The sequence below is a fragment of the Calonectris borealis genome, chromosome 3 (assembly GCF_964195595.1).
Source record: "Calonectris borealis chromosome 3, bCalBor7.hap1.2, whole genome shotgun sequence".
NCBI lineage: Eukaryota > Metazoa > Chordata > Aves > Procellariiformes > Procellariidae > Calonectris > Calonectris borealis.
In genome coordinates this window covers 88355777-88380379 of record NC_134314.1, presented here as the reverse complement: position 1 = coordinate 88380379, position 24603 = coordinate 88355777, and the positions used below count along the sequence as shown (strand labels likewise).

At 35.3% G+C, this 24603-nt stretch overlaps 1 protein-coding gene across 16 annotated transcripts in view; it reads right to left on the bottom strand.

Annotated features, from left to right (window-relative positions):
• SDCCAG8 (SHH signaling and ciliogenesis regulator SDCCAG8) overlaps positions 1-24603 on the bottom strand; it is a 118411-nt gene that overhangs the window by 67158 nt on the left and 26650 nt on the right. For 15 of the 16 annotated variants that reach the window (XR_012673089.1, XM_075146549.1, XM_075146550.1 and 12 more), the window contains 4 exons: positions 23378-23530; positions 20675-20809; positions 17427-17543; positions 5154-5296 (listed from right to left, as the gene is read on the bottom strand). Coding sequence is in view for 15 of the 16 variants with exons in the window: in XM_075146549.1 (XP_075002650.1) it covers positions 5154-5296; positions 17427-17543; positions 20675-20809; positions 23378-23530 (548 nt within the window). In the remaining variant the exon portion in view is untranslated. Of the gene's footprint in view, positions 1-458; positions 497-5153; positions 5297-17426; positions 17544-20674; positions 20810-23377; positions 23531-24603 lie in introns of all 16 variants that reach the window. The other variant, XM_075146556.1, reaches the window with a different exon arrangement.

Here is a 24603-nt window from a genome sequence, read left to right as displayed (position 1 = left end):
CATTTCATTTTCTTTAATTTGGAAGATAAGTATGAAAGCATGCCAAAGAAGTTAATTCTCCGTTAACAGTTTATTTTCTGGCATCCCAATGCCTTTGTATATGAAAAACAGACAGAAATAAATGTTGACTGAATCACAACAACATAGTTGCAACCGTCCCTAAATTTAATGAAAAGTAAACATATGAAGCAGAATCTAAAAAGTTTATTAGTTACCAGAGTTGTTTCATGTTATGACTCCTCCCTGCATTTTAAAATAATAGTTTCGTACAAGATAAGCAGAATATAAAAAAATTAGAAATCAATCACTGCTTACACCTCATTTCTTCTTCTCCCCTCTGCCCTCTTTCCCTCCCCCCAGTTTAAGTGTTATTGGTCCTTTCATCGGTCAGTCAGTCTGGGAACGTAAAACATCTCTCAGTCATTTAATATTAGTAACAGCATTTCTTCAAACGTTACCTCCTTTCCAGCATAGATGATGGACTCTTTCTGACATGCTAAAATTGTTGGAAAAAGCATGACAGTAAGTGTGCTGCTAACTAATAGACACTGCTAGAAAAAAAACCAAAAGATAATACTAAGTACTGTGCAACTCCCTAGAAGGCTAAGTATAACCACCTTCTATAAATCAAGAAGTTAGTTTATATTTTATCATTTAATAGTATAGCTTAAATAGGGAAATCAATGTATGAGGCATGCTGCAATTCTAACGAGGAATGCTAACGACATACAGCTCAACACCAAAGCTTCAGTGACTAATTAATGCCACAGGAACCCGAAGATGGAATGATAGATTTGTGCACTTTATTTATTAACACATGTAATACAAATCAGCATTAATGGAGTTGTTGAAACTAGCAAGAAGGAGCAATGTATAGTAGGAAGGTTATAGCACTGCTAAAACCCACCGTACTACCCAAATGCCACTTTCTTTGATATGCTGCTTTCTAGAGATCATATCATTTTCAAAATAAGAGAGAAAAGAAGTATCACATAATGGGAGGAAAAAACAAACAAGCAAACAAAAAAATCAAGAACTACAACATCCACTGTCCTCACTGTAATAAACACTTTTATCCTTCAAGAGAGTGACACAGGGATTTCAGGATAGCTTGGCAGGTCACCTGAACCTGGAAGCACAGGTTCTTCTACTGTTTAGTAATTTTTTCCCCACCTCCAAGTTGACATTCAGTACTGCTTGTAATGCTTCATATAAGCAAACAAGAATAGTAAAAAAATAAATTAAATTAAATCTGCTTCAATTCCGCTCAATTACACCTCCCCGCAAATTTTAGATGACATTTTAGTCAAATATATCTCAAGCCATATACCTATCTCCATGCCTGAGAAAATGCATGATGGCATAGAAGAAGTTCAATTTTGAAATTCAGTGATTCCCTCACTTCTTAAGATTTATTTAACTGCTTTGGCATATGCAAACAGGAACTACATCTGACTGCAACTGAAACAAAAAATAACTTCAAATTTGTTTTGTAACAGAAAGAGGAAAGATTTTTAATGACAATTCTGTTACGCAAGAATAGTGAAAAATTTTATTAAATGAGATGACATGCTAAAATCTGGGCAAGCTGTTAACATCTTGCATCTTTTATGTGATCTTTTCCACTAGCACACTAACTTGATTTTTAATGATTATTCTCTCATGAACTAAGAACAATAGATCTGTATGTTTTCTCCTCTCTGAAGAATGGATTCAGATAAGCTTCGTTAGCAAGACCCAACCTCGCCAAAGTAATGGCAATTTAACATTGACTTCAGAAGTAATTTTAATAAGATTCTCCTACTACGGTAACTCTAATACAAATAACCACAAAGCTGAAACTAAGGTAAAAAAATTAATACTTTAAACAAGCACGGTCAGCATCATAGCATGGTGACATCTGCAAAGTTACATGACTGACAATCAAAACTACACAGCAAAAGTTCTGTATTTTCCTAGTCATTTGAAGACATACAAATTAGAATTACTAACTAGATTCAATAGCAGGAAATGCATGTTAATAGCAAGGATTTCTAAGCAACATATTGCTCCAGGAAGAAAGGTGACAGGAAAAGGCAAATTTAAACTCTGTGGCAATGGTTTAGAATAGCTAATTGCAACCTTTTTCTTGATTTTTAACAAGTACATTTTGTTGACTTAGAAGCTGTTTAGTTGGTAATCAATCAACGGTGTCTGAAAACTAGGATGCAGCAAAAGAAGTGGGACTCCTGGAGAAGAGTGCAGTTTTGCAGAGCACTTTCTTTTTCTCATTAAGACATAAGACTGCATGCTCTTTCTCATTTAATCCACTCATATGACATTTATAATCTCATTTTCATACATTAAAATCCAAAGTTCTCGTATTCGTTTTATTATTCTATTTATTTACAATATCCAAACTTAGAATCAGTGGCTTGGTAAAGAACTTTTCTCCTTAGTAATATACGAATTCATACAAAACAAGGAATTCTTTCTGTACCTCCTCAGCTACCTGTAATTTTTGCCAGAACAACCCAGACAGGTCACACGAGGCAACAGAAAGACTATCCACAACCGTGTAACAGCAGTACGGGCCTCCCTCAAGTCCAGCGTTGTGAGAAGACTTGGAGTGGACCAGCTGGTCCTCTCCTGAAAAGAGGGAAATCAGCAAGACGAGGCCAAGGCCAGAATACCCAAGAGATGCACTAAATCAGTGCAATTTCTGCAGCAACCTCCCACAGGCAGGACTCTAGAGCTTAAAATCTGTTTTCCTTGGCAAGTGCCACAGCGAATGATTCTATAACCCCCATAGGACTGCTATTACCACTACCCTTCAAGTGAGTATTTTTCACTGGCACAGCTGCCATTTGAGGTGAAGGGAAAAAAGAATGAAAGAAGGCAGACCGTAAGCCAATAAAGTTCACGTGCAACAACTATGGATGTACCAATCCATTAAAAACATACTGAGTTGAAAATGCAAAACTAATGCCACTAGAAACACGTAACTTTTGTACCTTCACTTATATAGAAAACCTGTTCTGGCACAAATTGACCTGAAAGGAAGAAAAAGAGTACAGGGTAAGGAAAAGTTTCATTTCAGCAGGGGATCTTTTCCTCTGTGACTCAGGGAAAACAGACGCCTATGCGAGAACATCTCTAACGCTGCTCTACCCATCTAAGTACATATGGACAACAGGCAACAGTTCAAGAGCAACGAATCTCTCGTATCTTTTTTACCCTCCCCGCTTCCTCATGACAGCAACATCACCTAATGTATTCCTAGAAAGCAGACACTCCAAAGATAAGGAGGACACAAAAACCTACAGAGAACAAAGTATTAGAGAATTTGGGGAACATCAAGGAGAAGGATTTGAACCTATTTCCCATGCTTCAGTGTATACATTTTTTTGACAATTAGATGTCACCACGGAAAACATTCCACTACTTACAAGCATACTTATGAGCAGAAGCCATAACATGAACACAAAGTATAAGAAATAAAATAAACATTAGGACATTGCAGAAGAGTGGCTGCACTAGCTCAGACAAAGAAGCCATGGCAGTTCAGCATCTGTCTCAAAAAGCAGATGTCTGTGAAACTGTATGAGAACAGGGCCAGCACAGAGCATTACTTGCCCAAAATACTCTTCCCAGCCTCAGTGACTTGCATCTCAGAAAATCCCCAAGTCAGAGATCATAGATTGAAAAACTACCTGAATCATCTCTGTGCTAGGTATCCAGCTTTAAGTACCTCTCCATGTAAAAGTAGGCAATAGTCCTCACTTTTACAAGTTGAGTATTTTCACAAAAAAAAAAAAAAAAAAAAATTGGCTAGTCAGATTTCCTCCAAGATATCCAGAGCTTTATTGCATATAATCAGCCTTTTGCTAAAAGGAGCGTGGTAAGCCATTTGGTTAACTATCACAACAAATCATTATTAATAAAGTTCTGCTAAATCCAAACTTTAGATATCTTAACAACTCACCCAAAACTTTTTTCAAGTTCATTAACCTCTAGCATATTTTTTCTCTAAATACAGGCTGTTAGAGTGGTACTTTCTTCCATCTGTTAAACAACCGTGCTCTGAATTACACAGAAATGTAGCTGAATAAAAAAGTGATTCATTGAATTTAATAGTTCAGGGAAGGCTCTATTTCATTTCCACTTACTCAATGGCAGAATTCTCACAAAGCCCAAAGAGTAAAAGACTTGGATAAACACACAGACTTCTGTTAAGTGATAAAAATCTGAGGGTTCCCTCCCCCCCCATGTAAAATTTAAACTCACTTAACATTTTTTCCTTAAGGACTGAGTAAAAGCCGCCAGATTTGTTTCTGGATATTCACTCCTGGGGGGAGTCGGGGGGGATGGAACAAAACAACCCCCCCCCACTGAACCAAAACCCTGCAAACAGTCAGACAATAGCACTTTCTGTGGCAAAAGGAAAAATTCCTGCAGTTACCGAATCTCAAGCTGCAATGAATAATTGGCATGTTAACCTTCTGGTGTTTTCTAGAAATGTGTAATGAATAATACAGTAAATGGCTTTGGGAGCTATATTCAAGGATGGAATAAGCTCAGGCAAAGTGTCTTGTCACAGAGTGTTTGCATTGTACCACATCTCCACTGAGGCAAGTGACTTAAACACCCTCCTCACATACTTGAGCTTATCTTCTATTCATAGGCAGTAATATTACCTTTTGATTGTTTAATTTCAATGAAGCTTAACACGATTATGTTCACTTAGACGTTCCTGGTCATTCTGCTGCAGAAACTTCAGGTTATTAATCTGAGAACTCCTATGTTTAAAGGTTCTGCTGTACACTACAGTTTCAAATGACATTTAAAATGTCTTTGTCCTACCAAACACAGCAACAACAAAAAGAATGTAGCTTCGCTCTCCCCTGCTCTTCTTCCTGCCCAAAAGCACGCGACCTCATCACCGGAGCTGAACGTTGCCTTTTGTTCACACCAGTAATTCGCTTTCATAAATTATAGTTCATAACTCACTTTGTAGTTCATAACTCACTTATTTAAATCTCCACTTTTAACATGACTGAGGGCTGCCCATGCAGTCAATGACTGCAAGTATCTATAACAACTGTGGGGAAGCCTGTGGCAAAAAATTAGCAGAATGAAATTGGTACTACAGCATGTAATAGGATAAGGGGTACCTGGTGAGGTGCAGTTGGTGCTCAGATTTACTCAGCAGTTCTGTCAGTTTTAGGCACTCCTCTCTGGCTCCTGTCACATCCTGCTGGGCTTGTTCCAAACGCTGTTTGTTTCCATTCAGCTCTAATCCTAGTTTTTCTATTTTCTTAGAAAATTGTAGAACCAAAGAAAGTATATTTAAGAAATGCATAGAGACACATTTTAAGGCAATAAATCTTAATATGATCAAAGCTCCTGAAAAATAATGTTTTAGAACAAAAGTAGTTTGTAGATAAAAACTCCAAAACAAGCAAATTAAAGTATTTGAAATTACATTATGAAAAGCCAAAATGCATATCATATTTAAATACATTAATACACCATCAATGTTATTGTCTTCACACGGCTTAGAGATACACGCATTCAATCATTTTCCGATTTTCTCACGTGAAGGCTTCCATATTTGTGTCCCAAATTCACTGTGTTAGAAAGCCAGAAGGCAGCAGAACAGCGGCCATCTTCAGAAGCTGCTGGACATAGGATAGCTCTTGTGGTCATTTATTTTGCTTATCTATTACATAAGCAATGACACGTGGGAATTCAGCTTTGTCATATTCACATATATTATGCAAGAGAATAAAGGTCATTTTGTGATCTTACCATCATTGAAAATAAGTTATTTATGACTTACAACTGAATCCTAAACATAGCAGCTGCTGTCAATCCTATCATTTTCTTAACATCGTTAGTCCTTATACGTCAACTAAATCAAGTAAGTAAATCTAATTCAGTCAATGAGTCTATTAATTTATTTTACAAATAACGATAAGCAAATTTGCATGACCAGCATCTTTGATTCCAGCAAAGCATACTGGACTTAGTATCTCTAACTGAACCATATTATCAACAGTTTAAACATTTTTCACAAATATTCTCAGAAGGAATACATTTTGCTCTAAGTCCATATACAACATACAAGTACCTGTAGGAATGCATCTGTAACATAATACTATACTTTGTCCTAAGGATGCTTTTAAGGAGGCCAGTGTAGTACAGAATAAGCTAACAATGTAATTTTATCATGTAGTAACTATTCTGCACTAACTCCCTACATAAATATTTATTCATCGTTGGGGCTGGAGGGAACTTGCATGTTTTTCAGTCAACTAAACTGTGAAAGGTCATTTGTAGTACAGAATAAAATTGTTCATATAAGGAGTTAGTGCTGAATAGCTATTATACTTTAAATTCATACCATAACTTATTCTGTGATAGCTTCCTCATGTAGACAAGCCTCAATATCTTCTTCAGTTAATAAAATTATTCATTCAAACATCCTACAAGAACAAATGAATGTAATTCAGTCCCAATATTTGCACTTGAAGCACCTTCGTAATAATGTTGTCTCTTTTCCTCCTATGAAAATGTTAACCTAAACTACTTACAGTAAGTCATGGTGTCGCAGATAAACACCTTCATCCAGAAAAAGGTTTCATAATGTTCTTTTTTATTTATTTTTAATTTTGCTAATTACTAACTGTACACTTTTTCCCCCAACAGCATTCAACAAAGATTCATGAAGGAAATTTTGATTAGAATTTGAATGTCACCTTGCTTTATCACATAGACCACCTACCAAATTAAATCAGTAATTCCAAGTTCGAATACAAAGATAGTGAAACTACCTGCAAAATCGTTAGTACTCTTCCCCTCTAAAGAATGTAACAACCTATTATATTGTCAGAATATTTTAAAACCAGGTGTGCAATGGTATTCAGTTACATATGCTTTGCATTTTCACTTATTTCCAGAGACTTTTGCATATTTTAAATAGAACAACAGAAGTCTCAGTGGGTTCTCTACACTCTATTCTTAACAGCAGCAGTTCATTAATGTTATTTCTCCACTCGTCGTAAACAGGGACATGAGTTCTTCACTGTCTTTACAACTTAAACATAGGGAAGTTCTGCAACATTCTTAACATTTGCTTTAAGAATACCTCCATTCAGCATACCTTTAAAAAAACCAAACCACAAATTAGTCGAAAAGCATCAACTAAGTATTTGAAAAAGCACAACCACAGCTGAGAACTCTAGATCACTCCTTCAGGGAAAAGTTTCAAGGAACAGATGGGCTTTACACAATTGGCTTGAGTTAAACAGGCTCAGTCAGGTTTTGACACAGACCTACAGAAGGAAGCAAATTCCAAGTGCAAGAACCTCTGGTGAAAATGTTCTGCTTCCATCAGCCAGATGTTGAACCTGCAGGGCTGAACCCAAGAATACATCCATAGATTTCAGTTGTCATGGAAGTGCAGAGGGAAATTCTCAGACAATGACTCCATGACAGGATCTTTAAAGATTCACAGGAGTCTTAAGATTTCTATAAAAAGTATCGAGAAAGCAAACATAGGTTTTGAAGAACAATTTTACTTCTGCTACTTTAATCAGTAATCGCAAAATTCAGAATCAGCTCCTTTACATACACACATGTACGTATGTGTTTGTGCATGTGTGTAGGTGTATATAGATATATAAAAATATATCTTAAAATAGCAATATTTAGAGGTACTCACAGCATGAGCTATATGAAGAGTAGGAATTCTACACAAGAATTCTGGCAATGACCATGGCAGAAACAGCAGACAGCCTCATGAGAATGGGATGGCAGAAAAACACCACCCAAGAGAATATGCTAACAGCAACTCAGAAACCAAAAGCATCTAATCCAGGTATATTTAGGGATATCAACTAAATTCTTTTTGAAACACCAGAAAACGTTCATTGAAAATAATTTGGTAGGAGCCACGCATCATCGCACTGAAAACACACAGCCCATACTCTGAATGCTAATGCTACTTTGGTTTAAAAACTCAGATAATAGTTTGAAACATATGAAGCCTCAGAACTTGAGACTAGTTCACGCAATAAAACCAACCCGCTTCCCTCTCCTGCAAACAATAATAGTCTCACAAATGTGTACACTCTATCCTGAAATATGCCAAGTCCAGTCCATCACTGGTCATAACAATATAATCAGAGTTTAAAATACAGAGAAATTATAGAACCAATGAATCTTCTTCACTGTTCCTGCAGGGAACCTCATCAGGCAGCATCTTTCCAAAACTACTCAGACTCAAACTAGTTTTCGTGTTACTTCTAGTTCCCATTTCTTCTACTGGGAAGCTGCAAGCAGTTCTGTAGCTGCTATCTGAGCCCCAGCGTAATTGTAGGGAGAGAAACAGAAACAAACCACCAACTAAAGTATTTTGCTGACAACTCTGCTTCTCATGCAGCGTTAATTTGATCCCTCAGTGCCTATCACTTGTGATACAGCTTTTTACCACATGATCAGAGAGTATATTTTCAAGGTACTTAACTTTTCAATGTATGTGAGAGACAAGAGATGGAGCACAGAACTGCAAAAAGACAGATGACAATCTTGCATTTAAGAAAATCTGAAACAGATTTTCAGTATAACAAGGAACAGAATTATCATAATGTATACGTACAACAAGACTACATTAAGGTTGGAACTGGCAACTTCTGGTGCTTAACTCCACAACTTTAATATTCTTATTACTTCTGCACAAAATTTTAAAAGTACTATTTAATCTGTCTTGCACTGCAGTGGCCTAAACTCCCAGGAATATCAACAGGCACTTTGCCATTGAAAGATGGCAGGCTAAACCTCAGTAAGAGAGACATCATTATTAATAAGTTGAAACACATTAACACCATTCCGCATACATTGCCAATTCAGTTACAAGAAAGAAGTTTTACTAAACAAAAATTAAAGCATTGGCGAAATATCACTGCAGTAAAATTTTATTCTATATCAATTATTTTTTTTCAGTATTACCACCAATGACCTTTTTATATTTTAAGTTATCCACTTTGAAGCATATAGGACCCTTCTATGTTTTTTTCTTGAAACACTTAAAATGAGTGTTTCACTTCTCATTCATTAGTTTATGATGAGTTTACAAATTATCCTCTGATTTTCGCAATGCATTTTTAGGTTAACACCCTAGAGATGCTCATTCAGTGACATGAATGCAACTTACTGGGAAACGTAAAAGATGATTCCTCAAACACCGGATCAATCGTCAAACATCCTTTTAATAAATTATCTGAAATTATCTTCACCTAACAATACTTATGTATGTTGCAAAAATGTGCTGTTTAGTTAACTAGACACCTCTTTATGTCTACAAATTCTGACAAAATGAAATAATAATTTCATTCAAAACAAGCCAAATCAAAGATTAAAATAATTGTTTAATTCTTTTCACACTGATGCTGATTCTATTGTATGCAGAAAAATGCAACTTTAAATTCTAAACTAGCAGATGTTTTTCATAGAATTTTAAATAGCAGCAAACTGACAGAGAAGACAAACGCTTTTTTTTTTAAACAAATGAGAATGATTAAGCAGTGATAAAAGAACTCATACTCTGAAGTAAATGCAAAAACAACTTTAGAAGACTTTTAACAAAATCAAAAATATACTAAAACCAAATGAATTAATAAGTGATTTATGACATTCACTGTTATACCAGTGTGCTCACACATCAGGTAGGAAAATACACAACATTACCTGAAAAATAAATTCTGCACTGACTATACCATTGCACAAATTCTGCAGTAAAACAATTCTGGGGGGGGAAATATTTTTGTGAATTTACAGTACTTCCTTTTTGTTTCATACTTCATTCTCCACCTTTATTAAAGATTAAAGAGGCGTAAAATAGAACCAAAAATAGAAGAACAAATATAAAGTAATAAAAAGTGAAATATAATTACTATGGTGGTTGGTATTTGCGGGTACATCCCCAAAAGGCAATCAACATCTATAGAAACACATACACTTCAAATTAATACACAGTAAAATTTTGCAGGCCCTGATGCTCACATGCTTAGTTTCATTTACTGAAGTAGCCCTTCAAAGCAATGAAATCAGGACTGAGGCTATAATTAAGGTCTTTCTAAGAGGTGCCACCAGTATGGCCATTCACATACACTTAAATATTATATATAACAGTGACAGGAAATTTTTGCACTGTTTAACACTGATCTCAATCCATGTTGCCTTCTTTACTTATTAATATACTAATTAATCAGGGACGGAACAATCATACCCTACTATAACATTAATTTTTAAAAAATATTTCATTTTTAATTAAAAAAAACCAACAAAACAAGGCAGTTTTTGTAGCAAGATTTCGAGGTATTTTACTTGGAGGAAAGATGACTATCAGTCCATATGCAGCAGGGGTCACTTGCAGTCATTTCTATCCTAATCCTGATATCAATCAAGCAACTCTAGGTTCTGAGTGGTCTCTAAACCTCAGACCTCCCAGGCATGGCCATCTGACATAGCATATTGCACCTGAAGAACTATCCCACTTTGTGAAGAGAGTTAGGGCCATCACGAGGTTAACCCCCGCCACGTCCCAATGATGTTTTTCTCCCTTTTGCACTCTATATGAATTACTGCTGCTTCCCATTCAAATCTGAATGAGGATACAAAGCAGTTATGGAAACTAAGTTTGGTTTTAAAGGGGAAATCTCCTTTCTGGAAGTAGTTTTATTATAAAGCTATGAGAATATACAAATAAATAGTAAGAAATACAGTGTACACAGGGCTTAAAAGAGTCCACAAAGACCACCTCTTTCGAAGAGGTCAATTCACAAAAATCATAAGACAACTGCAAATTCTACAAATCATTTAGCCCAAAACAGAAATGTGAAAACCTTTTCATGACATGAAAGGCAACTAACATGAGCAGAGACACAAGAAGAGAAGCAACCCCAATAAACGTCCACGGTTCCTTTGAAGGGTTTTCCCTATGGCTGGCTCACAAATCAATTGACCTCTAAAGACCCTAACGAGGGACAAGCAAAGACATAACCTACATAAGCAATGTGGGCTGTAATTTGTTGGGCAGCTATTATTCTAGCCTGAGCTGGTGGGACTCTCGAATTCCCCAATGAGAAGTAGTTTTGTGACCATTTTGTCACTTGTACTGCAAAGAAATGTAACGGCACCTGGCAGTACTGTGGCAGCCCTTGTGCTCCACTAAAAGGCAGAGCCTCAAGATCAGAGCCATTACCTAAGGAAAGGTCAGCAGCCACAAACCCTCTGCTGCCAAAAAGATTGAGAATTAATAGAGACAGGATGCTGCAGTTTGCTAGGAAGAGCAGGGGTGCTGGAAGAACTTCCTGGGAATAGCATGGAGAGGGGGATGCTCTTAAATGCACACATCTTTAAATCCCATTGAAGCAAACTTTCTACCTGTAATTGTTAGCTGAGGCAAGAAAAAATTCATGTTGCTAAGTATCTATTTATGAATACATACACACACAATTTTTTAATTAAGCAATAATCTTAGGTGTCTGTCCTTGCACAAACTCTCAAAGAACAACATGGTCCCTGGATACAGTGGATAAATACCCTGGGAAACAGACAAGAGTGAATGGCTGAAACATGTTATACAAGGATTTTACCTCATTGTTTCCCTGAAAATATTTGCTTTCAATTTGCCAAAATATTTGAACTGCAATACTATTCAGGAACAAAACTTCCAAACCCATAGAGATTACTACAGTCACATTTTGACAGACAACATTGCTGTATTAGAGATTAGCTCAGCAGCCACTAGCAGAGATAAGAAAGTGATTTTATTCCACAGTGGAACAAGATTTTCTTTTTTTTTTTTAATGGATTGCACTGGGTGGGGGGCAGGGACGGGGGGAGAATGAGGTGGTGCAAAATAGGTGGTTTTCTTGTTGATAAAGGAATTTCAGAAAAGAAGGGATACATATAGAAAAAAGGAAGGGGAAGATTACTCTTACTTCATTATTGAAAAACAGGAGAAAATAAAACTTACTCCTTTTCTCCTTTCAAACACATATTTGAGATTACTGATGTGGGATTGGCTCTTTTTTCCTGGACAGCATTAACAAATAGCTGGAAAGAAAACCTATGCAGTAACAACCAAAAAGTGATAGTCAGGGACTTTTACACTCTTTTTCTTCTGATTGTTGGCACAATGACTATTGATAAAGCAACCATTTTTCTAGTCTAAGAAGAAGAAAAAAACAACAGAAAACAAGCATTTCTTTAAACATAATGCATATACACACATATACCAAGAGCTATGCAATTCCTCTCCTACTTTGAATAATGTTTAATGCACATAAATGATTTTCTCTTTCCATATACTAATGGGGTGACATTACACTGGATGACAGTACATGGATCAAGGTTACATGGGCCCACTACACCTATGAACAATAAAATCCTGATTACCAACTGGGTCATTCCTCTTAGCAGGCCAGCTGTTTAGAGGAAGCAGACCAGTACAGAAAATGCTGACCAGTCAAGTACAGAAAATTCTACTACTGGGAATCCCAGTCCCAGGGATTTTTCTTACGGAAACATGACAAAGTATTTCATGAAGGCTGCTCATACCACTGATCCTTGAGGAATGGAAGGTTGACAGAGGAAAGCAATGCCATAGCAGAGCAGCAGCAGCCATATCATAATTGTAATTAAACATTTCTTTTGTTATATATTGCAGGGTTGTAGATCAATGTTTTTCCTCAAAAATCTTCAGATGAGCTAGTAAGTTCAGTCATAAAAAAGAATGATGTTCCTCCTGAATAGGTCAGAAAATTCATATCAAAGCAAGGCATAAAGTATATCATTTTACCCCCTCCTTATTTACGCATTTTCAAATTAGTGCACTGAATGCCCAAAACTGAAAATGATACATTAAAAAGAGTTCAGTTACAGCAAAGGTTATCACATTTTCTTAATGCTTTCATGTCCAAAAGCAATTTGTTTTGCTACTTTTAAGGCCGTTATATTCAAGATTAGACCAGGAAAGAAAATGTGATGCTAAGAGTTTCAAGCTGTCTGCTAGGTTTTGGATTTTTCCTCCCTGCCAAATAGTATTCAAGTAGGTTTTCTGGTTTAACAGAATTTCTTTTCAAAACAGAACTTCCAGAGCATCTTTTTAACTAATGAGGTCACAAAATCTTAGGTATAGGACTGTTACAAGAATACATATAACACATAATCCTAATCCATCTTCACCAGCATTATTAAAACTTGCAATTTTATTAAGTTTCAAAACATCTGGTGATATCCTGAATGTCCCAGCTTGTGAAAAATCTAGTATTTTAAAGCCTGACTCATGGAAGCCGGATCCTATTCATAAAAAGACATTTCAGTGAATCAGTGTCTTCAGAAGGTTGTATTGGTCTTGCATCGGACACTCTGCAGCATTTCCAGGATATATACCCAAATTCTTGGCCTGCATTATTTCTGATGAAGACAGAATCAGTAATCTCTCCACTTACAATGTCTAAATTAGGTTACTATAAATCGCGGATTTATGACAAATGAGATAAACATTCCCAAAATACCTTTTGGCAAAATGCTTTTGGACTGCAATTTTGCCAGATTTTTATTTGTCTGCAAAATTGTCAGTCTATAGTGTACAGAGACATCATTTAGGTTCTGTCATACTACACAAAAATGCTTTAATGTGTAGCTCTTTCCATTTGTATAGACTATGTATATCAGCTACTCTCCAACTTCTTTTTATTTGGGCTCATGAAATTCCATACAGGCAACTCTTAAAAATATATGGGTTTTGGTATAGCATTTTTGGAGCTTTTCATTCTGTTACCTACAAGGTAGGCAACAAAATTCTGTAATCCCCTGCTTCAAACTACGTTTGCCCAATTTTAAAGACAGTATTAAAAGAATAGCTTTTTACAGGTTAAGATTACCAGCTTGGATTTATTTCTACACGAAGTATTTACCTGATTCCTCAAAACATGGTAAAATAAAATTTAAAGCTTCAGTTAGTTTCTGAAGTTGGATTTAACATGTCCTATTGCTTTATTACAAGGAGACCACAACCCCCAGTAGTGCAATGCTACTGGTAAGAACTATCTAATAAGGGTGACGCCCAAATTGGCTGGGATTGCATAAACCAATACTACAAAACTCTTTTCACTTCTACATGCTGAAGCTTGCAAGATTTTATAAACCAAATAAAAATTATTTACAGACAAACAGAAAGCAAATGATGAACAGTGTACTTCATTTTTATTTTTATAGTGCAGAGCAGAAAAGAGCAAGTGATGCTAACATGAGGAAACGATTTCATAGTGTGTCAGAAGTATGATTTCTATTAGAAATACACAAATTATGCCATGCAGCGCTTCCAAATTCACAGAAAAAGTATTATAAAAGTGAAGTCCTGCTGTGTGAAATATGCCACACAATTTTGATTCTGATAACAGCTATTTAGATTAGGGCGTGACTTTTCTCTGATATAGCTGTGCTAGTACAACCCCTAGTGTGGACACAGTTTACTGCCATGAAGGCATTATACCCGTATAACTTATAAAGCTTGTTCCTAAGAAGTAAAAGTATTAAGCAAGGCACTGTTATTTCAGCACAGCTACATCCACAATGGCAGGGCTGAGAGAGAAAAAGAGAGGGCAGTAGGTTATGCTACTTTACAACATACTGGGCCAGATGAACAGATGCAGTTTTTGTGTAGAGAAACTGTGTGATGTATGTCTTTGCCCACCCCCCCCTCCATAATCCTAAAGTTAATCAGGATCATGATGGATGACATTACAAAACGCTTATTCAATTTAAATGGTAACATTGCTCATTGCTTCTTCATTTTTATTCTAAGAAATATTCATGTCAAATATTAATAACATGTAGTCATACCAAGGTGCCAATATTTGTTATTAGTCTTAACTGGGTAATAAAGATTGAAGAGATACGAGAATAAAAGAGGGTAAGACCAAAGACCTTTAATTTTTCTAAATGATACAAATTCAGTTTAGAGGAACTTTATAAGTATCAGTGCATGTTAAATACATAGCTGTATTTACTGACATATAAGTATATGTATCTGATGATCCTAAATTGTACATATGGGGATTTCTGCCTATTCTGACACACATGAATAACTTTAATCCCTTTTTAAAAGTCACTACATATAAACTAAAATACGTCTTCAAAACTAAAATTTATCCACAGCACAATTAAAAATACAATCATACCTCAAGAAACAGTAAACTCACTTTCAATATATCAAAAGACAATCTGAAAGACAATTTTTTGCTTTTAAAAGAGAAAAATGCAGCATTTCATATAGAATAGCATGAAAATATTCATACATTATTGTCTCTCTACTTTTAAAAAATAAATATGTATTTATTATGAACAGATGGTGGCCAAGGAAGGTATCAACTCTCTCTTAGCCAGAAGGTCAGGTCATGGCTGAGAGACCAAAGAACAATTACTGTTTGCTATTCAGTGCCATCTAAGATGAAACATTTTAGGTTTTTCTTTAAATACAAAGATAGATGCGATTGAGCTGTTTTCATTTCATTTAAATGAAATAATTTGCAATGACTTATTAACATTTGTTAAAATTTGATTTTAAAAAAACCCGCAAAAACCAAAACCCCAAAACATACACACACTCTTTTTGGTTGCCTTTTAACATATCAAATAATATTAGGACCTACACAGAACTTTCTTGGTTACTAGAGCCACAGCTATAAAACAGCTGCTAGATGCTGAGCCTGAGAATTTCAAAATAGTTTGTTTTCCTTTTTTTAAGGAACCAACAATCATATTTGAACAATACAATTACTTTACGTAATTACTGAATTACTCTAATAATCTTTGCTGACAGGAACTCCCCCCTCCCACCACTTCACTTCAATTATATCAAATTATAAATCACCACATTTTGGTGTATTCATTCCCACACTGAATAAAATACCACTATGTCGATACATGAGGTTAAAATATTTTGTTAAATTTTGCAATTTGTTCAAAAGGCAATCCTGAAGCAAGTTGGAGAACAGGATTTAAAATCCAAGATACTTCTTCAAATATCTTATTAAACACATCCTGTTTTATTTGTATGCCAAGATTATGCCAACTCTCTTATCTGTGATATCTGTCAAGACACAGACGACAAGCCTGTTTTTTGTTTTTTAAAGTGTCCTTAGGCCTAAAGGATGCAGGAGTAGAAAAAAAAGAAAAAAAAAGAAAAAAGCCAACCCTGAAAACAAAATGCTTTAAGGCCCCTGTTTTTCTGCGCTGTATGATTTTCTATACATGTTATTTTATGTAATAAACTTCTCTTTTGGATTTTATGTATCTTTTGATTATAATTTGAATTAATAATTACTTGCAGCCTAAGCTCGCACTTTATTAAGTTAATAAACTTACTGTCCTACATGAAGATTTTGAGGAACTGGTAAATAAAAATATGATGTTAGAAACACTGCATTTTTCCCTACATATATTCTTACACAGGGACCGATTTGTTCACTTATTCACAAGAAAAAATTATTTAAAACCTGTTGGATAGGTTGCTCTAATAACAAAATGCATATAAAAAAATTATCCTCATGTGCATCTTATACATCTGTGTATTCAGAAGACATCCACTCTCATGTGCAAATCACAACTTATGAAGGAATAACTGGAAGTTTGAATATCTAGAGAAAAACGGCTAGAACCTCAACAAACAGGGCACTTCACAAGATGCAGATTACACCTGTTCAAGCTGTTTGCCAAGTATGTCGCAGGTTACTCTAATAATCTTTCTTACTGCATGGGATGTTTTCTCACAGACTACCTGTAAGGCGTATACTGTTTTTTGTATTATTAAAAACCACAGTTTTAGATAATCAGCAATTATTGCCTAGTGGAATTTTTATATAGTTATTTTTTCTAGAAGGTTATTTTTGTTTTGTTTTGTTTTTTTAACTTTTCTATGAATCCCAGCATTCATTAAGCTTGAATCTTTAAAGAAACTGGAAGATAAATGATTTTCATTTTTGGTATAGTTAGGTTATACTTAGAGTCTTTAATGTTTTGTCAGGCTGCATGTATACGTAATTATGTGTGGATTTATTTGTGAGAAAAAGTGTATGAACATATGTATACAGTACATACAATTTAAGTACACTGTATGAATACATATGATAGAGTAATTCTATATGAAAGCATGGGATGAGTATATGTAAAACTGAACATACTAGGGCTGAAAACAAGAATAAGATAACCAAGAGGTATTTATTTAACAGCAATAGCTGGCTTGTTGCCATTAATTTAGAAACCATTTAACAGTAATAAATGACCACTATTAGAAAAACGAATCATTCCAGCTTCCGAAATAACCCTACTTAGGCTTCTAATAACTGCAAAGTTATAGCAGTATTATCTCTTACCTGGTCCTTAATTTCAAGCTCCCTTATAGTTTTTGTTCTGTACTCTCTGAGCTCCTTTTCTGCCTCATCCTTCTTCATTTTGGTTTGATTCAACTGATAGCGCATTTCTCCACACACCTGTTAGATTATACAGACATCATGAGCTGTAGCTTGAAGAATCCATAGCCCAGGGTTTGGAAGCAATTAGATCTTTTGGTGCCCTCTAGAGGTCATTTAAATGCAACATATTTTAATTTACAGATATTTTAAGACTACATATGGTAAATGTTTTTATATAAAAAGGTGGATCTGAATTCTCTATATAGTCATTAACTTTGAAATATGCAGTGCCTTCTAGATTCAATTATATTTGGATCAAGATTTTGCTAAGTATAAATATTTATGTTGTAAATATATGTGCTACTAAATACAGTTAAACTACAGTTGCTGGTTTTATATTCTTCTCCCATTCTCTCTAAAATCCGAAGAAAGTCTACGTCAACACTTTCAAAACCTAGAAGTAAAGGATCTATCACACTCCTATATAAGGGCGTAGTTTCTTATCTTGCCAATTTTCCACTGTTAAGAAAGAAAATGTTTAGATGTTAATACGATAATTTTCAAAGTTAGATCAGAGCATTATAGACTTACTACAAACTGAAGATAAATTCTTTAAAAACAATGCCTAATCCAAATATATGCATGGGCCAGAAGAAAGGGATCAAAGCAACATTTAAAGAAATCTAGTATCACTTCCACAAAAGGCAACAATTATTCTCTGCTGTTGGGATGTTCATTATGTTACCTCCTCATTCCTTTCCACCTGAAGGCAGCTCAACTTCAGAGGGTCTGGAGAGGGATTAGGGGAAAGAAAGAGAAAGAAAAAAATCCCCACACCAATCCCTCCCACATAACTTTCACTACTGCTGTGCAGGGATGTTATTCTCCCATTTCCCAGCCTAAGACTTTTAAAGGATTCTATTTGATCTTATCTGTTGGGAATGGAGAAGGATGATGGACAAGCTGTTTCCTTTTTGTCCTTATCCTGTGCAATCACCTCCAATTTGTGCCTGTCCATTTCACCTTAATTAACCAAACATAAATATATGCACATTCCCTAATGAGAACGCAAATGTGTTTACTCGCAGGTACTCTTAGAGAACTTTCCTTCCAACTCACTCTGCTTCCCTGCCCCACTTGCTTCCTAGATCTGCACACTTTCAATTTGCTGCTACAGCCCTTTGTGCTTCTCAACAATCTCCTCACACATATTCTACAACGCAAATTAATTTCTATTTTTCAGTCTTATATCTCTTCTCATTTTCACTACTTTTTTTTTTTGCTGCTTCTTAAAAGAAAGGTAAGGTAAGAGTAAATATACATGCTACATATGTTTAGGAAAAAATAAAACCCCAACTGTCATAACTTTAAGAAGCAGCATCACTTATAAATTCAAAGGACAGCTTGTGAATTTAGCCCTGTTGCAAGTAACACAAGGTAGCAAATGCTCTGAAGAATGGCAAAGTTATAAAGCATTATCTTTTTTTAATACTGAAATATCATATGCAACTAAAAAATTCTGAGATGCAACTGCATGGATTGCCAACCCTGTCTTTCTACCTCCTCCTTGCTTTATATGAAGGATGTAACAAAATGCGGTATGTCACTTCCTCCAAGCAAAATAAAAAAAATACTGCCATCCTTGCCTTCAGCTCCCCCATACATCGTACAAAGTGAATAACACAGAAGAATCAGCAGATGGTGCTGTCCTAATAACGGATTTTTCAGTCGCCTTGTAGTTCAGAATGAAGGAAGATGACTCTCACTCCAAACTTTTTTCCCTGACTTCTGGTGCATGCAGAAAAAAATGTTTCAGATAAAACTCAAAGAGCAAAATGTTGCTATTTGCTATTTTTAATAATGGCAAACCGAGTTTGGAAACAAGGAGTCAGATTCACAAGCAGACATAGATGTCACTTACATAGTCAATGAAAAAGGTCAGGGTGATGCACATAGTGCCGACAGCTCAAAGGTCAGGACCTTCCTCCAAGATGTTTGAGACTTCTCAATTCAGAACAGGGACACAAATGGAGTTTTCCAATCTCTCAGGACAGTGCAATAAAAACACAGCATAGACTACTGCAAGGTGGCCACTTATTCCACTTTGTATTGATTAACATCAACTGAAGCAGGGACTGGAACCACAGTGTCACCTCTCCTGGGAGACTGCTTCAAATCCATAGGCTATAAAATCGTTCTTTCCAGAACAATAGATGTTTATACATAATACCTTTTTTTCCTCCACCTCCCCGTAAGTGGTGCTAGTCACCTGTGAACCCGGTCTGAAAAACCAAAAGTGTGTTTCAGAAATGGTAAATCAAACCATTTTGACATTCTTAAAATGCTCCCTCATTTGTCTTTCAGCTGAAATGGAATTAAATTTTCTAATACGTTTGGATGACTTTTTGCTGTAAATTTTCTGCAATACTTTCACCTGCTTCCACCAGCAGGGGCAGCAGAGGAAGACATGGACTGATGAAAACCTTTCCAGAAGTCTCTAGAGCCTAAAGAATGAATTACTTGCCAAAACCTTGCAGTCAACAACTGGGGAGGTAGGATTGGCCCTAGGATTATTGGTAAGGTATATAGACATTTCAAGAGGCTGTAACAAATTTGAGTTTTGGATGGCAATTGTTTTTTCTTTCTTATGTTATGACCCATTAAGGCTTTAATAGGTTGAGAAACGTGCAAAATAAAGCACCCAGAAGTAATACACATAAATAGATAGACGTTAAGCTATAATTCTTAACTGGAAGAAAGATCTCTTTGTAAAAGGCATACCATCAACATTAATGAGTAAAGCAGTACACTGCATACCAATTCTACAGGAAAGCACTTGAAAAACAGTGATTTGATACAGGTCCCTTTATTTTAGTGCTGCATATCCCACAGAACAGGGTTGAATACTATGGTGTCTCATTCACACCAAATGCAACTTTAAATGAAACACTGGACTGCAGTTTTCAACAGTGATTTGCATAGTCTGCGAGGTAGAAAGCTTAGCTTTTGCATCTCAAGGTAACTGGCAGGCTGAAAAAGTTATGTTTTTACTCATAAAACTGTGCCTCTGGGATCTTCAGATAAAGTTTACATTTATCACACATTCTTTATCAATAGACAGGAAAATGCAGAAACAAAAAATCTCTCATCTTTCAAGTCACAATGATAAGGAAAACCAAGCTCAATACTCATTTATAAAATGTGCCTACCTTATTCATCTCCATTTCATGAGATGCAAACTGATGTTGTGATGCTTCTAACTGGTTAACTACAGAGTTCTTTTCCCTTGTAATTCTCTCTACCTGAGCCTCCAACATGGCCACATTCTCAGACATGGCCGTCACCTGCAAAAAGCCCAAGAACACTGTAATGACACAACTTCACCAACCACAGATCTAAATCTTGCAGGACTTTCTCCTTGAAAGCAACTGTAGTTATGTAGCCAAAATACATAGCATTAAAAATACAATAAAAAATTAAATATATACAATAAAAAGATATAATAAAAACATAAATTAAAAATATAGCAGAATACAGCTAAATGATTTTAACAATAGGTTCACTATTTTGAATTAATTTATCATACAGTAGTTTATTTGAAACTTTTCATCAACTGGACTAATCTCCAGGGCTTGTTAGTATGGACAAAGTGTCAGAAGCAGCTCGTTACATTAGTCTTGCAGCTGTAAGAGTACTATTTAACACCTTGTTATCCATCCTTACGTAGATTAATTTAAACCAAATCATGTTCCCCCAGGTAAAGAAAACTGCCATTGCAACAACAGATCTTAAACTAATTTTCAAGTTCAGAAAACATTTCAGCACTATACATCAAAGCATGATGTCGTACAAAAACCATATTGCAATAGTATATTAAAAATTCTAATGTAATTCATATCAAATTTTGCTGAATGGTAAAAAAATGTAACAATAAAAAAGAGACAGTGACCCTTCAGCTATTTAGCCCTGAAGCTTACTAATATAAGTGGAAATAATGGTGTCTGACAGTTCTAGGTTAACTTACAGGAATTCAAAACCAAACCTAGAGGATTATATATTCATAACTATTTTTCATTCATTATACATCCACCTGATTTATGTATCATGCCAATTCTCCCCTTCAAACAAATCACTTCATAAAGTAAGCGATAAAATATTCATATGGAGGTTGACTTGATGCACAGTATACTATTTCTACCATTTCATTTTCCTGAAACATAAAAGTAGTTAATCATATGTAGAAATAAATCATGCATATAGATCATAGTTTTCTACAAAGTCATCCCATATCTTTAATTACCAAGAATGACATCATCATATTGTCACTACATGTTGTTTAATGTGTATGTAGGATTTAAAAAAAGGACTACAACTACTCAAAGTGGGAATCAGTTCCAGTAAAATGCATCTCAGTGGGTGATGAAATATTAAGTGACGTGGTGACACTAAGGAGTGAATTATTCTACTAACAAAAGGGATGAAATGCTTGTCTAATAGGCTGTACTTTGGAGTGCATACCCTGCTCTAAAGCAAATCTGTAACTAAACAACTAAATGCATAACAAGGACGACTTCCAATAGACAGCAAAGACTCAAACTAGGAGTTGCTTAATAATGTTTCATTGTCTCCGGTGTAAGGCTATTTTTTTTATTTCAGTTTGCCCTGGCAACAGATTTCTTATAATGACTTACAACAGTTCACTTTCTTAAATACCGCTTAATCCCTATTATTGTAGTTAATTCCTGTTTTAATATCTCGAACTGGAGTCAAAGGCTTTGACTTCCTGTAGCAGCTTCAGAACATTATTCTACCATCTCATAATACTAGAAATACAACCATATCACTGTGGTTCCCTGTCTATGCTAGTAGCTTTCCAGCCATTTCACAAGCAACCACACTACTAAAGAACCTCCTCTTTTTTAAACACTTAAATAGTTTATCCTGTTCAGTCTGTGCTCTCCAGATTTTATAAACTGTACAGCTTATTTCTAAAAGAAGCCCAAAAATATGGAAAAAGCCTACAATCAGAAGAGAAATTCACTATATTGTTTCCAAACCTCCTCCAGAAAACGGTTGAAGAGGTTGCAAATCAAACAAGCACGAAAATCACTAATTCATGGTGCATTTCTCTCTCTCCTCTTCTTCTCATTTCCTTCTCCAATCTTAGAAGTGCCTCCTCTGTCACATCTCGCAGGTTTACTGCTGTTAGCGTGACATTTCCTCTGTAGATTCCATTGGGCAGAAACCCCTTATGTTTTATACTCAAATTACACTAGCATGTAGAAGTGTAAAACAAGGTTATCAGGGCTCTCTTATAAGGGTCACAGTATAAATGATGAGATAGATTCTGTCTCAAAGAGTTTATAAACATCAGCGAAAGTGGGAAAAGAGATTCCAACACATTTCTGCAGGTGGGCAAATTAAGCATATGATAAGATCACTTTGAAAAATACCATATTAGTATGCAATTACGATACTGTAACATTAATATATATCTGTATATGTAAGCTCAAAGTAGCAAAGAATCCTGATTTTGACATCTGCCAACTTCTGAATGCTTGACTTGGCAACCTAAATAATAATCTTTATAAGAAGCTAGGTACAAACCCTGCATCACATATTGCTTAACCCTTTCCTACTTTGACAAAGCGCACTAGAAAATATTACGCAAACTAAAATAAAGTGCATAACATCAACAACTTAGTATGTATTTAGACATAGCATAAAACCCAGTTATTCATACTCAAAGGATCACTGTAAGTCACCTACTAGTGCTATAAAGCAGTGGAAGTGGAAGATTTACTGAGCTCTCAAATCCAAAACTGAAACAAAACGAAAGACAAGCAAACAGAAAGTTTAAAGAGGACTATACGCTCATTATAATACACAAATAGAAAAAACCCAACTCATACCATTGCTGCCAAGTCCTCCCTTTCCTTCTTCATTTCTTCCCGCAATGCTTCTTTTTCATCAGTCCTTTTATTTAGCTGGGCAGCTAACTCCCTTTCAAGACGATTCTTCTGCCGTTCCATTTCACTTTTCAGCTGCTCACACTGGACTAGAGCCTAGAAAAAACTAATTTTTTAAGTGGAAGAAATCTAAAATTTTAAACAGACATGGTATTAATCTAATGCCTTCAGAGAAACCAATTTGCTATTAGAAGGGACATCTTTTATTTTTTTACATAGTTATTATGATGTTTATACATACCCTACTGTGTTAACATCTAGAATAGGACTAACAAATTGAAAACAGATGTACATGTTTGTATGTATTCACATGCCCTACTGTCATTTATAAATCTATAAGATTTTAAAAGTCATAGCAAAGATGGAAGCATTTTTCAGAGTATATTTTCCAAATAGGTAGCTGTTCTTCTAAAACGAAGATGATTATTTGCCTTGCATTTAAAATTCATGAATGTGCATCATTAGAACCAGCCTCCAATATCTGACTCCCTGCAAACACTGTAGTTACTGCCTAACTGCATAGCTGAAGGAAAAATAAATAAACAAATAATGTATGTACTTCTACTTGTTTTCCCCCTGAAGTGAATTCCTGAGTGCAGAAGACTAAGAAGAAACCTGGAAGACGTAAGTAAAGATACAAAGAAATTAATTTTTTTTTTTTTTTTTAGTTTCAGGTATGTCAAATAAAGAAGATTAATTCTACCAAAAACTCGTAAGTGTCCTGCTTAATTTGAAGTGCTAAAACACATGTTATAGATGTGTTTTCTATGAAAACAGAAGAAAACCTAAGTTCATATGCAAGAAACACAGTAGACACTATCTTCTAAAAAAGCTAGGAGGAAAAAAAAAAAAAAAATCTATCAATTTATGCTGATGTATCCCTGCCAAAGGGAGAGGAGTTGAGTGTTATGTCAGTTTAAATCAGAAATACACTACTCCATTAAGTAAATCGAAGTATTCAAAGCACCTAAAGGCACTTGCTAGCCCATGAGTAAACTAGATTTCATTTCATCATTTTATTGATATTCAGCATATCTTATGTCAAGGAAGCTGAAGCAACCTCCTTTTAGGATTCCTACCTTATTACCTTTTATTTTTCAATTAGTTTTTTTAAAGTGCTTATTTTTCTTTCACTCAAAGCCAATCCCCTATATGCAATTTCCTTGGTG